The sequence below is a fragment of the Sclerotinia sclerotiorum genome, genomic scaffold, assembly GCF_000146945.2.
Source record: "Sclerotinia sclerotiorum 1980 UF-70 scaffold_26 genomic scaffold, whole genome shotgun sequence".
NCBI lineage: Eukaryota > Fungi > Ascomycota > Leotiomycetes > Helotiales > Sclerotiniaceae > Sclerotinia > Sclerotinia sclerotiorum.
In genome coordinates, this window is record NW_001820810.1 from 299,633 (window position 1) to 313,088 (window position 13,456).

At 40.8% G+C, this 13,456-nt stretch overlaps 5 protein-coding genes across 5 annotated transcripts; 2 read left to right on the forward strand and 3 right to left on the reverse strand.

The window, feature by feature from the left end:
- Positions 1–27: 27 nt before the first annotated feature.
- SS1G_13669 (hypothetical protein) lies at positions 28–1,749 on the forward strand (the record flags this gene model as incomplete). The annotated part of the gene is made up of 4 exons (XM_001585380.1): positions 28–193; positions 332–1,152; positions 1,201–1,567; positions 1,628–1,749. The coding sequence occupies 4 exons, from the start codon at positions 28–30 to the stop codon at positions 1,747–1,749; spliced, it is 1,476 nt and encodes a 491-aa protein (XP_001585430.1).
- Positions 1,750–2,075: 326 nt separating this feature from the next.
- Positions 2,076–3,181, reverse strand: SS1G_13670 (hypothetical protein; the record flags this gene model as incomplete). Its single annotated transcript, XM_001585381.1, has 2 exons — positions 2,076–2,110; positions 2,305–3,181. 2 exons carry the CDS (start codon positions 3,179–3,181, stop codon positions 2,076–2,078), a joined length of 912 nt encoding a protein of 303 aa, XP_001585431.1.
- Positions 3,182–4,086: 905 nt separating this feature from the next.
- SS1G_13671 (hypothetical protein) lies at positions 4,087–5,712 on the reverse strand (the record flags this gene model as incomplete). Its single annotated transcript, XM_001585382.1, has 3 exons — positions 4,087–4,869; positions 4,941–5,342; positions 5,476–5,712. The coding sequence occupies 3 exons, from the start codon at positions 5,710–5,712 to the stop codon at positions 4,087–4,089; spliced, it is 1,422 nt and encodes a 473-aa protein (XP_001585432.1).
- Positions 5,713–7,433: 1,721 nt separating this feature from the next.
- SS1G_13672 (hypothetical protein) lies at positions 7,434–9,831 on the reverse strand (the record flags this gene model as incomplete). The annotated part of the gene is made up of 6 exons (XM_001585383.1): positions 7,434–7,946; positions 8,064–8,159; positions 8,280–8,696; positions 8,812–8,982; positions 9,199–9,524; positions 9,588–9,831. 6 exons carry the CDS (start codon positions 9,829–9,831, stop codon positions 7,434–7,436), a joined length of 1,767 nt encoding a protein of 588 aa, XP_001585433.1.
- An 836-nt stretch (positions 9,832–10,667) lies between these two features.
- On the forward strand, positions 10,668–12,503 carry SS1G_13673 (hypothetical protein; the record flags this gene model as incomplete). The annotated part of the gene is made up of 3 exons (XM_001585384.1): positions 10,668–11,167; positions 11,239–12,115; positions 12,378–12,503. 3 exons carry the CDS (start codon positions 10,668–10,670, stop codon positions 12,501–12,503), a joined length of 1,503 nt encoding a protein of 500 aa, XP_001585434.1.
- Positions 12,504–13,456: the final 953 nt, after the last annotated feature.

Genomic DNA, 13,456 nt, shown 5'->3' on the forward strand with positions numbered 1-13,456 from the left:
GAAAAATATCAACACATAACTAATATAATGGATATGCCTCTTATAAGCGGAATATTAAACGAGACAGAATGTGAAATAACTTCTAAGTACGACGCTACTGCACTTCTTGAGAAATTGAAAGCGGGAGTTTGGACTGTGGAAGAAGTCACGGTCGCATTTTGTAAAAGGGCGGCTGTTGCTCATCAATTGGTTCGTTCGTTCATTTCATCTACTGCTTTTGATTTGAATTTGAAGTCAGGAAAGAAAGATAGAAAGATAGCTAATTTTCGATTCCTTATTACTTAATAACAATAGACAAATTGTCTAACCGAGATATTTTTCCACGAAGCAGTTGCACGAGCGAAGAAACTCGATTTAGGATTCAACACAAAATCCGATCGAAAATCCCTTCCTCCACTATTCGGACTACCTATTTCCCTCAAAGATAGTTTTCAGGTTAGGGGATTGGATACTTCGACTGGATTAGGTTGCTATGTGAATGAACCTGCTGAAGAAAACAGCGCGCTTGCTGCTATGCTGATTGATCTAGGTGCGGTTCTTTACTGTAAAACTAATTTACCCCAGTCAATTATGACAGGCGATAGCGAAAATAATATTTTCGGGAGAACTTTGAATCCGCGGAATAAATCGCTTACGGCGGGTGGGAGTACCGGAGGTGAAGGTGCTCTTCTTGCGTTTCGTGGTAGTATTCTGGGTGTTGGGACGGATATTGGTGGTAGTATTCGTGTTCCGTCGGTATGTAATGGTATTTATGGATTCCGACCTAGCGTAGGTTTGATTCCTCATACTGGTGTAAGAGATCTTACACCGCAGGGAACAGAGGGTGTTCGATCAACGGTTGGACCTATGGCAACGTCACTTCGTGATTGCTCTCTTTTTTTAAAGTCGATACTTCAAGCAGATACGTGGAAGTATGACGGTAGTTCTATCTCAATTCCGTGGGTAGATCTTAAACCTACTCATAAGCTCCGGATTGGTGTTGCTTATGATGATGGTGTCTATACTCCATCACCGCCAGTTAGACGTGGTTTAAAGCAGGTTGTTGATCTTCTTGATGGGAATAAGGAAATTCAGGTCATTAATATCAATCTGCCCGACGTCAAGTCAATTTACCAAGACTTTATAAGTTATATGACATTATCAGGAAGCAATGTAAGTCTATCAATGCCCCGACTTGGTAGGCTTGACTGACCGCAATAGTACTACTACGAACAATTCAAGCGAACAGAGGAGCCACCAATTCCATCACTGACGGCAACTGGCCTATTGAAAGTACCAGGAACGACATTGCAGGGCTTATTTGATTTGAATCACCGCCGAACCGAAGCCGCAAAAACGTATCTCAAACTATTTCGTGACAACGATTTAGATGTGATTCTAATGCCACCGGCTCCGCATACGGCAGTGCCCTTGGACTGTTGGACAAAAGCAGCATACACTAGTTTGTGGAATTATCTCGATTACCCAGCTATCGTGATTCCTGTGGATCAAGTGCAGGACACAGATTTGGTTGATGAATTGGGCAACGCCAAATTCGGTTCGAATGATGAGCAGCTTTACAGTCTGTGTAGGTACCACCTTCTTCGTAATGTATTTTGTGTAGCTCATTCTAACATATGCTGTAAAGATACCGGCCCTGAACACTACAAGGACGCACCAATTTGTGTGCAGGTTGTAGGATACAGGCATAGAGATGAGGCTTTAGTGAATGCGGCAGCTGTACTGGACTCGATCATAAACAAGGTTTAGAGCAGTGTGACATGTCAGACCTAGGCCATTTCCCAACGAATGACGAATTGCTGGCCATGGGATAAACTCTCATGTTTTTTTATCCATTCCTGAAGACCCTTGGTTCTCAGCATAATTATTTTACCCGTTTTATGACCTCTGAAGCCATTTCCATATGCCAGCTGATACGTGTGACAAGACATAGTAAAATTCATCCTTCATACAAATTCCATTAGATCTATCAGCCAACGAAACACGTTGCATTTATAGAATATAACACGGGACATGGTTTATAAATGGAATCAAACCAACGAGTGGTAAGATTCATATCTCGCTCCTGCCAAATTCTAGATAAAAATATCTTCGTCGCCTTTTGTAGAAACTGAGAATAATGGTCGACGCAATTATTCACAAGCTCAAGAATCTTAAAGCGTAGATTCTCCTCTAGAGCTTCAACAGCTGCAATAATGAATGGTAAAGTCACAAATCGCATTGATCTCTTCGTGACTCCTTTTGCCATTTCAAGTTCCATTATAATTTCTTTTGACCATATTTCGGCCTGAGAATCCTGCTGACCAAATGGAAATCGTAATCGGTGACCCAGTAGAAGCGCCCCCAAGCGATATACCTTGGCTTGCGCAAGAAGGTGAATCATTTCTGTCGAATCAAACTGCTCAACTAGTTGATCCAAGTGAGATGGCTGCCATGGCTCCACGACGCAATGGATATCATCTAGCTGCTTTTGTAAACGAGCCATAACATTGACGTCCGTAACATTGATAAGTGAATTGCTAATCACACAAAGATCATGATAGTAAGGCAACAGAGGCAAACAGAGGCCAAGACGACAATCAACAGCAGCAGACAACGGTACCCGAATTCTCAGTATCGGCTTTTGTCGATAAACAAGACAATCCATAGTTTCCAATAAGATAAGAAAGCTCTTCCACGGATCGTTTTGTGCATCAGAAACTGCTGTTTCCACAAATGGAGTTGTTGTGCCGAGACAGTGACGGCAAATATCTGGAACTCCTACACCAATGGCTGAAGATATAGAAAAAGCCAGTAAACCCCCTAAAGCATTGCACAGAACTGCATCTTGTGAAGATAAAACAGGCAGGGAGCGTAATACATCCATAGCCTTTAATATATATTGCACGGTAAAAGTCGTATCCGTGACAATTTCAGTTCTGGATTGCCTCAAAGTTATAGCACATGCAAGAAGAGCATCTTTGAGCAATGGCAGGGCTGCTGAAAACTGGGCGGAAAATAACTGCTGCTGTCCAGCTTGAAAGCTCGGGCACGCAACATATTGACTCAGGCTTTCTGGCTGGCTTAGGAGAAACGTCAATAAGTCCTTTTCTTCTGGTTGCAAGTCCGGAACCATGTTCAAATACGTTTCAATTCTAGGTTGATATTGCTGCTGCAAAGTTTTGGAGTTACTCAAAGCCATTCTGCTCATAGAATCTGTACGATGTACTCTCCTGCCCGCCGGCCGCACCGGTCGTACAGTCAAACACCCTAGCCTCAGCCTATCACATCTTGCACAGCTGACGGAAGGCGACGTGCGCTCGCATCTTTCTTTAAGCTCATAGCATCTATCGCATGCAGTTCTTTTGGGTTTCTTAGTTACAGCCGTATCCATAACGCTGGAAAGATTTGGTTGGTGTTCAATATGTGTGTACAGAATTTAAGGTGATGAATATTTGATGTCCAACATTATCCGAAATTCGCTTAGTCATCATCCAAAATGACACGACAACAGCGAGATCAACCTTTGAATCAATCCCCTCATATAATATTCTATCCATTTCAATTTATCCACTCCCATACACTCAGCCCATGCATCTCATGCCAAATAGCTATTTTAAAACCTTTCCATACAAAAATTAGTGTACCCGTAATCCGACAAAATACTTTGAAAGCACTAGTCCTCCAGAAATATACCCCCCGTGGTCTAAAATTCACCACCCTGAATGACATCATCATCCACAGTGATTGGACTATGAGACTTCGTCGACTCTTCACATATGCCGAAAAATGAAGAGGCTAGGGAAGTGGGTGTAGAGGTGAATTAAATGTATTGATGAATGTACCAGTTAGGTAATAAGTGTTTTTCAAGAAAAGGCTAAGAATGGTTTGGTTAAAGGGGGTTTAAGGGAGCGAATAGTTTATGATTTTTGGAAAAATGTTAGTTCTAGAACTTTCTTTGGAGACTAAGACTAAAAGAGGGTGTTATATCTACGCATCTACGCTATTTTTCTGATAATTGCATTGCTATGTAGAAACGCGGCATGGGGATGGAGCAGAAGAATCGAGCAAACCTTAAAACCAATGCCCCAATACGGGGGGCTTGAATCAATTTGGCATCAAGACTCCTTCTCCGGACTCCCTCTCCCGGTTATCCTCATATCTTTTTCCTTTCCTAGGAACCAACATCCATAGACCAGAAATCGCCACTATTAGCGCCAACACAACCGGCTGCAATGCTTTTACTCCCTTAGCTTGCGCTAGTGCCCCTACAATAAATGGAAATACTGCTCCTCCACTTCCTCCGAACGCAGTCGCAAATCCAACACTCCCGACATGTAGCTCTTTTGGCATGAGTTTCGTTACCAGTACAATAGCTGTTGGAAATAATGGACCGAGAAACATGCCTAGAAGTGCTACTGCGACGGCTGAGACGTAGAATGAAGGAATGAGCCAGAAAAGTAGTTCGAGAACGAAGCAAATTCCGAGGTAGACGAGCACAGATGTGAATTCACCGAGCCAGGCGGTCAAGAAAGCTAGACACATACGGCCGACTGTCATGCCGGCCCAGAAACCTGTGGAGGTAAGGGATGAAGAGAAGGTTGTACCAGAGCGGACTTGGGTCATGAAGGTCACGATCCAACCTCCGAGGGATACTGTGATATTTGTCAATAATGTGAAAGTATGCCGTTGTTGAGAGGAAATACCTTCAGCTCCTACGTAACCAAAGATGAAGCCAGCGAAGATCCAAGTCAATTTATGACTTAATGCTTCTCTAAGTCTTCCTGTCTTGGTATTTGCATCTCGAGGATTCTCTAATGCATATACATGACCAGTTTGCGCCCAGAAGGCCCAGGTAGAGATAATGAGCCCAGTGGCTGCTACTGCTGTCTGTGACTTATCAGTAAACGATCGATAATTGGCGTACAATGGTTTATGACCATAAAATGAGCAACACTTACCATAATATAGTAAAAATAATACCACTCCAATCCCGCTTTAGCCAACATTGCCGCGGAGATCAAAGGTGCAACCGTCCCACCCAATGAATAACAAGCTTGTAAAAATCCCTGCACCTGATTCGCACTTACCATATTACCAATCCACGCACACCAAGCTGCATCCAAAAGTCCATTACCCACTCCCACGAAGATAAACATGACGACGAGAACTGGATATGGGGGATGAAGAGATAATACTATGTAGGAAATGAGATGACACAGTCCTGCGATGATGGCTACACCTCGTTGACCAAAATGCACATGTACAGAATCATTGATTAAGGATGCGAATGTGTAGCCCGCAAAAGGGGAGAGGAAGATCAGAGATATGATGGTGTAGGATAAATGGTAATATTGTTCCAGCTTGATCACGACAACAGGCCTCAGTATAGGACTTGTCGATTGCAAAGGCGTAGATGACTTACAAATGGGATCAAAGCCTTTTCTTGTTTAGTATGCATTTGGTAAATATCGAGTTTGAAGACGAAGAACTTACACCATAAGAACCATCATTCATTCCCATGAGAAAGAAAGCCCAAAATGAAGCTCCCACTCGAAAAACATTCTCGGGGGGATAATTCCAGCTCTGTAAAGCTTCTACAGCGTTTGTGGGTGGAGTTGTATCTTGTCTGATATCTTCGAGATCGGATTCACCTCTTGTACCTGGAACCCAAGGTGAAGAATCATTGGGAAAGGATTGAAGTTCAATTTGAGTAGCAGTCGTTGTCGCCATGATTGATGTAAGACTTACTTTTTGAGTAGAATAATCAAAGTGACGATGTGGATGAGAAGTGCAAAGAACTGGAGAGGTTAACTTGACCATTGATATTCGTTATATACCCACCGTACCCATAATTTTACATACAACACCTCTCGCTATAATCCTCGCGGTTATCTTTTCCGGAGATCCTTAAAAACAAGTTGGAACTATTGTGAATTGGGAATAGTGTGGGGAAGTGGGTCTTAAATCTGTTAAGACCTCGTCGTTGACCAATCATCATCAGAGATAATATATAACAACCTCAAAGAAATGTGATATCACATTCCAGTCTGACTCGCTAATAATTCTTGTTATGTTTTGATTACTACAAAGCCAATGATATATATCTGTCTCCTTAGATGGCATCATAGAGAATCCGGATTTGTGTCCCTAGTTTCCCTGAAAGAGGATGACTTCCTGGTTGAGGTCGATAGGAATTTGTTCCGATGGATATAGGATGACTATAGATGATTCAGGCTCATCTGGTGGATAGTTTGAAAGTAACAGTTTTTCATAACTCCAATTGGCCTGTAACGATATGATTCTTCCCTATGCATCATTGGCATGCTCATAGCTATGGTTTGTACTGCTTAAGATTATATCATATGAAGTTACCCAGATACTTGTCACTAAAAACCATGAATGCGGACCCTCGTAGTACTAGTAATAATATTAATTTTTTATTTAAAAGAACTTTTCCAGAGTGTAAAGATATTTTAAGCTAAGATTCTTATATATAAAATCCTATTTGTATAAAAAGATCAAAATCATAAAAAAAAAGATGTGGAATTTTTGGTTTTAAATTATTATAATTTTAAAAAGACATTTTATATAAAAGCAAAATTAAATAAAAATTTTCTTTATATATAGTGTGACCAAAAGGGTGTTTATAGACCAGCAATTGTATTTAACTTAGAATCTACAGGTGAAGAGCACCTGTAGATGGGGATAGCTACTCTATATATACACAAATGAATGGCCTAGCCGCATTGGCTAGGCAAAAAGAAGTCATATTTATTCCTCCAATGATCTTACTTTACCGATAACCATTGATACCTAGTACTTGTCCGGATCTGATCCTCAGGTCACCTAAATCGCATACTAATCTCGAGTAATCGTATCATGTGTGGACATGGTTAATGTACCTGAGGTTTCTTATATAATAAAGGTGGGAGGAAAGCAGGGATTTCCGTCACATATAGTCGTTAATTATTTGATTATATTCTTCGTATGTTATTAGAGTGGAGATAAGATTATAATTAATACTAAAATATAAGTTGAGTAGCTTAACTTTTGATTTCATGTTAGTGTATACACACACAAAACATAAACCCCCACTTCCTATAGTTTTCTACATTACAGAGAGGTCGAGAAATTTATATGAGTCATAATTTCATCCATTCATCATTCATTCAGAACACATCCGAGTCTATCTAGGTTTAATTATCCTAATAGAACGTTAGCCTAGCCTAGCCCTGTATGTAAAATCACGCCATTGCCCCTCCCACGGTTTATTTCAGAAACCGTTAGAAGGTGCTTCATCCATTCGTTCCTTTGCATCAAGTCATCTCAACGTGAGCCTTCATATCAAATCCAACTGCAGAAACTTGGATATGTAACGCTCCGCTTATTCCCTTTCCTCAACCTTCACAACTTCCCCTACCTCAGCAATTACAGCTCCTGGAACCTAAAGGCTAAACCCAATCACCCCTACCACTCGCTATCTTTCTAATTCTCTCACTTCTCCCACCATTCAAAGCTCTGTTCAATCCACAACCTAAATCACAAACACCACCCTCCACAGCGTTGACCCTCAATTTATTCTTATAAATCTCCCAAAAATTCTCTTCCAAACCCGGTATCCACTGTCTAGGCATCTGATCTCCAAACGCCACTTTCTTTCCCTTCTTGTCTCCTTTCCCTGCATATTCAACATTAAGCGCCGAGAAAGGATTGTTGAGTTGCATAGCGTGCCAGTCACTTGGGCGATGTGCATCTGAGTTTGGCTTTGCTCTTACGATAGGAGAGTTACAGGATGGGGAAGCGAGAGAAGCGCCTCCTGATCCTTCTTGGTCGTCGGAATCAGAATCTGAGTCATAGTCTATCTCGCTATAATTTACCCGGGTTCTATTTTCCTCCTGATTTAGATCTGTCTGTTCAGCATAAAGCTTAGCGGATAGTTTGACGAATAGCTCGGCTGTCATCCACTAGATAACTAGTGAGTTAGTATTCATTAGGAAGATTGGTTGGAAGGATAAAAAATGCTATTTTGAGAGGTTCAAATATATTTAAATCTTATAAAGAGTGTCTAGGTTTATACTTACACTATCAAAGCCGGCTTCATGAGATTTGCCATTGACGCCGCCGTAAGTATTATGCTTTTCGTGGAGAAGGATGAGAGGCATATGTACTTTTTGAAACTAGAACATTTCAAAGTTAGTTTTGCCAATAAAGGATAAGGGTTGGGAAGTGTAAATGATACGGAGTAGGAAACATTTGATGATGTTTGCATGTCGGAGTAAAGGAACGGTAGTACTGACTGGAATCAACAGCTCTTTGAGGTTGACACGAGGATTCATAGCATCACTATTGTAAGTGGCCAGATACTTTGTATCAATAACGAAAGGAAAGAGCGAGTGAATTTGAGATTGAAAATCTCCTACACCAGCTGGGAGAGTGCCAATGAAGGTTTTGTATAAAAAGCAAAGGTCAGTAAATAGGTTGTGACCGACAATAACATGTTGCTTTTTCTTAAGCGTCTTAATGACTGCAGCAAGTTGAGATTCAAGAAAAGGCCGCGAAGAATGGTGGTTAGGTTGCGTGTTTTCATCATCCGTGTATAACCACATCGGGTCGATACCTGTTAGGTCACCACCACAAAGTGCTTCGAAAATGAATCGTGCCCCAGATTGTTGAGCGATTCGCTGATTGAATGTTTTCAGTTGCTCGATTGTTTTCTATACATTATTAATAATGCCGATACCCGGTATAAATAAGCTGGGGGTAGGGTGTACGTAAAGTTGTTCAAAATTCCATGCAATAAGCCAGCCAAATGAGATGAATTCAACATACCTTTGCTTCTCTATCATGATCAATCATTTCAACCTGCATGAAAGATCCTTCCAACCGAGCAAAGCATCTGTACTGAGGGAATTCACTACGGACAAGCTGATGAACTAATCTTCGCTGGAAACCATTTAAAGGACCTTTGGGATTATCCACATTGACGGAGGCCATCTTCGGCTAAATGATATTAGCAAGAAATTAGGAACAACATTTTACAATATCCATAAAAGTACTGCATTTTCGGAAGCGCATTTAGATGTAAAGGTTGACAGCTGATAGCGATACCACTGCTTACAGCACTTATGTCCAGCCCGAAAATTGAAATGAAATATCTTGTGGTAGAAAGTGGTTGAACAGTAAAGGGTATACTAAGATATAACAAATCTCACTTACCTCTTTTGCCTCTATCCATTCCGTGATAGTCGATCTAGCTCTTCGATAGAATTCCAATGTTCCAACATCACTTGGATCAAAAATAATACTGGGAATTGATGCATTTCTCTCAATTCTCTGATCGTAACGCTCACGAGCCTCGGCCTCTTCCTGCTCCGACAAGTAAGGAACGCCTTTGGTGAAGACTGCACCAATGTCGAAGCCATTGGATTGAAGGAAGTTACTAGCAGAACTAGAAAAACAGAAGTTGCGATCAAGATCGAAGACTCTATCGTAAATCAATAGTGGACTAAGGTTGATATTGTATGGTTTAGCAAGATAATAATCTAGAATTTGTTAGCATCCAGAAATAGTTTGGCGAACAGGAATATTATGCGTGCCCTTGTCACGGTCTTCTTCAACACAAGTGATGCCAATTTGAAGAACTTGGAAAGTCTCGGCGGCATCCTTAACTTCTTCGTATTGTTGTTGAAGACTGGGTTTTCCGACATCATGAGTTCGCTCCTGGTTACTATGCTTTGGTCGTGTAGTAATACCGCTCATTTCTAGATCGAAGGACACAAAGGTGGCATTTGAGATATCCTTCAGAATTGGAAGCAAAAGCCGTTTCCAATTATCTTTGTCAACCTCCATGATGACAGTGATTTAGTGTGAAAACTTGAGGTTGTTGGTTGATGGTTGCTTGCTGGCTCTTGATTAAAAGAAGCTATATTGAATTTGGGAGTTGCTGCATAAAAGCGGAGTTGCCAAAGTTTAGAGGTAAGGTGAATCTGATTATTGGTTTTGCTCAAGAATTTTCATCTTGAGTGAAGTTAAAACCATGAAGATGTCCGCAGATACCTCACAGGTTGATAAGGTAAAAGATATGGAAGTTAAGCTAAAGAGGAAGGCGACAAGATGATTGACAAAGGTTGATCTTGTTTGTATTTCATGTTTTACCTTGGAGACATTCCCTAGGTTTCTATCGTCTAATATTTATGATTGTTCCTCATCGTCTTGTATTGTCTCAAATGTATAAGTGTATATGTAAGTGTGTGTGTGTGTGTATTGGTTGGTAGTATATACGAGTATATAGACATAAGATCAAACCTCACTTGATTGCTTCACTGGTAGGTATTGTGCTGTCTCGTGCTGATCGTGAAGTGAAGTGTGAAGTTATTAATGCATGAATTATCCATTCACATACTTATGTAAGCTCTTCATAATTAATTTCATTAATGCACCAATCACATCAATCAACACACCGCCCCATGCTCAATCAATCTACTATCTTCCTAAAGTATTGGACCGAGGCTTTAACATTTCCCTCGTTACATCCTTCATACTCCGTAGACTCTTTCCAAATGTCACAAGTCCTTTAACTTTCATTTCTTCATTCCAGGACTTTCCCTCTAATAAACGTCTTCAATTTCCTTCGCTTTAATTCATCGCTTTATTTTCAATTCTACAACTCTTTCCTTTCAACAACCATGGCTTCCCATGGATCGATCACGACTATCAATCCAATAGATCAGGTATCTTCACCACATATACTTTCGTCGTCGCATTCATCCCTTTCTCATTCCCTTTCATCATCCCGTCGTAGTTCGCAAATATCAAAGACTTATCGTCAAGCTTCGACTCTCTTTCTCACACGTCGATTACCCGAATCGCTTTCAACTATCTTACCAGTAATTACACCGTCCTCTTCTTCCGACACGGAAAATACCACTCCTGATGATCCCGCCAAATCTTCGGCTCCAATATCAAAGGCGTCTCGTACTACTCGTATCAAAGTCTGGAGTCTGTACCTTACAATATTGAATGCGATTCTTGAATTGGATCCAGCAGAAGGAAAACAAGCATTTGGAACCAGTCAATTTAGAGCACTGGTCGCAAAGGTCAGGGACGGAGAAGTTTGGGAAGAGGTAGTGAGGAACGGATATCACGGAATCGAAGGAGATGTAGATTCAGATGTCGTTATAAACCTGTTCGTCTTCCTCGTATACTCTGAAATCCCAGATATCCCTGTTATGAAGGAAGAAACTAATAACATGATAGAGCAACTCTTCTCCTAGCCCATGCTCGTTCCCAAAAGGTTAATCAGACTCGCCTCGAGACTTATCTCGCAACATCCGATACCATATCCCTTTCTATGTCCCAATCCTCTACACCTACCACCTCAAATCCATTTCCAGGTTCTAAACGTCGCTCCCAGCCCGAAACAGATACACCAAGAGATCTCAACGCCCGAGTCAAGATACTAGAACTCTATACTCTGCACGTCTTACTTCGAAATAATGAATGGGATTATGCGAAAGAATTCATTACCATTAGTGAAGTTTTGGATGACGAAAGAAGAGAGGCTTTCCTCGGGGCCTTACGAAGTCTCAAGGAGGAAAGTGAGGAAGGGGAGAGAAGAGAAAGGATGGAGAAGGAATACCGAGAGGAACAACTCAAGAAAGATATAGAAGAAAGCCGACGTCGACGAGAAGAAGAAGAAAGGAGACGAGAAGAAATTGCTAAAAAGGCCAAAGCAAGTGCAAGGGGAACCTCAGAAATCGACTTTGGAGTTGAAGACGAAGCTGCAGCTATGAACAACGGATCCGTAACATCATCCTCAGCACCCAATAATCCTCGACAATCCAAAATCTCCAAATCATCAAGCACCAAACCACACTCTCGGAAATCAATAGAAGAAAAGAAACAGAAAACCATGGTAGAAAAAATGGGAATCATAATGCGTAATTTGAAATTAGTACTGGAAAATATAGGGGGAAGTCTTAATTTGAAGAATCCAATGGTAATGTTAAGGATGGTAGCTTTCGTTATTGGAATACTAGTGGTTTTTGGAAGGAAGGAAGTTCGAGAAAGAACAAGGAGGATGATGAGTGAGGGATTGGGAAGAGTCAAGAAGACGATTGGGATGGGGGTTAAGGTTAGTTATATTTAATGAACAGGAAATTGGCTCAAAGGCAAATAATCGAGGTGGAATTTCATCTGTGGTTCCCATTTGTTGGAAGGGCAGAGAAATGGATGTCATGGACCACGTTTTCTAGCATGATTGGATTCAATTCGGGAGTCTTCTGGTTAATTCACGCAGAGACTGGCTTTACTTGTATTTATATTATGAACTTGATTTCTAGGTGGTGGAAGAGGAAAGGGGGTAGATGTTATGGATACCTAAGAAGAATATGTAGCAAGCGAGGGAAATTTTAGGGAGAGGAGTGGAGGAGTTTACTTTGTGTGAGATTCATTTGTTTTGTAGTGGTGAATGCAGAGAAAGGTTGAGAGGAGAAAAAGGGAAGAGAAGAGATATGAAATAGCGCTTATTCGGAATACCATTCTATGACATGTCATACACTTTGCTTTGATTTTCTCTGATCGTGTAACACTTTTTTCTTATGTCTCATTTGAGGTTTGTCGTTTGAGGTTTGACAATCAAGTTGTCTTTTAGTAAGATCTTACTAGATAGATTTACGTGCATAGTCAGTCATTGGATATCTCATATAATCTTACAACTTATGGCCATGCGACGCGATATCATGAATGATGATAGCCCTACAAAGCTATTCCAAACCATCCATCGAACCATCAAAATCGTATAAAAGTAAATCGAGGCCCGCCTGAAATGAGAATATATAACTCTCTTCCCCCTATCTGGGTAGATACTAGATAGATATCTCGGATTCAAGTAATTAAATACCTCCCTCCTACACGACAACAACACCAATAGGAAGCAAGCTTGACAAACTAATCTCCTAATACCTACCTACCTAGTAGATAGACAAACACTTTTCGTCACATCACATCACATATCATTGTATCATTCCGATATGATGATGATAATGATGATGATGATTCCGAATTCTATCCCGTTAGCAGCCAGTATTTTACTCACTAGCTTCGGGTTTAATCTATAGTCTACCCACTGAAAAAAAAAATATGAGAAAGAAAACGGGAAGTCTTATTTGAGCGCAACACGATTTTCGTAATTCCGAAACTTTTTTTTTTCTTGCACGTATTTATTATTGTGATATTCTTAATATTTATTAGATAAAGTACCTAGATTACTAAATTTAAGTATTTATTTATTATTTATTTATTACTCACATCCATATCCATATCCATTCACCACGAATTCGTTGTCACCGCCACGAATGTAATGGCAGCACTTACAATGACGTCCACATCATCAAGTCGTCCCTGGGCACTAGAAGCTCGCTCCAATACCCTCTTACCTGCCTCGCCACCGTAGCCATAGGCATGTTTACGCGAT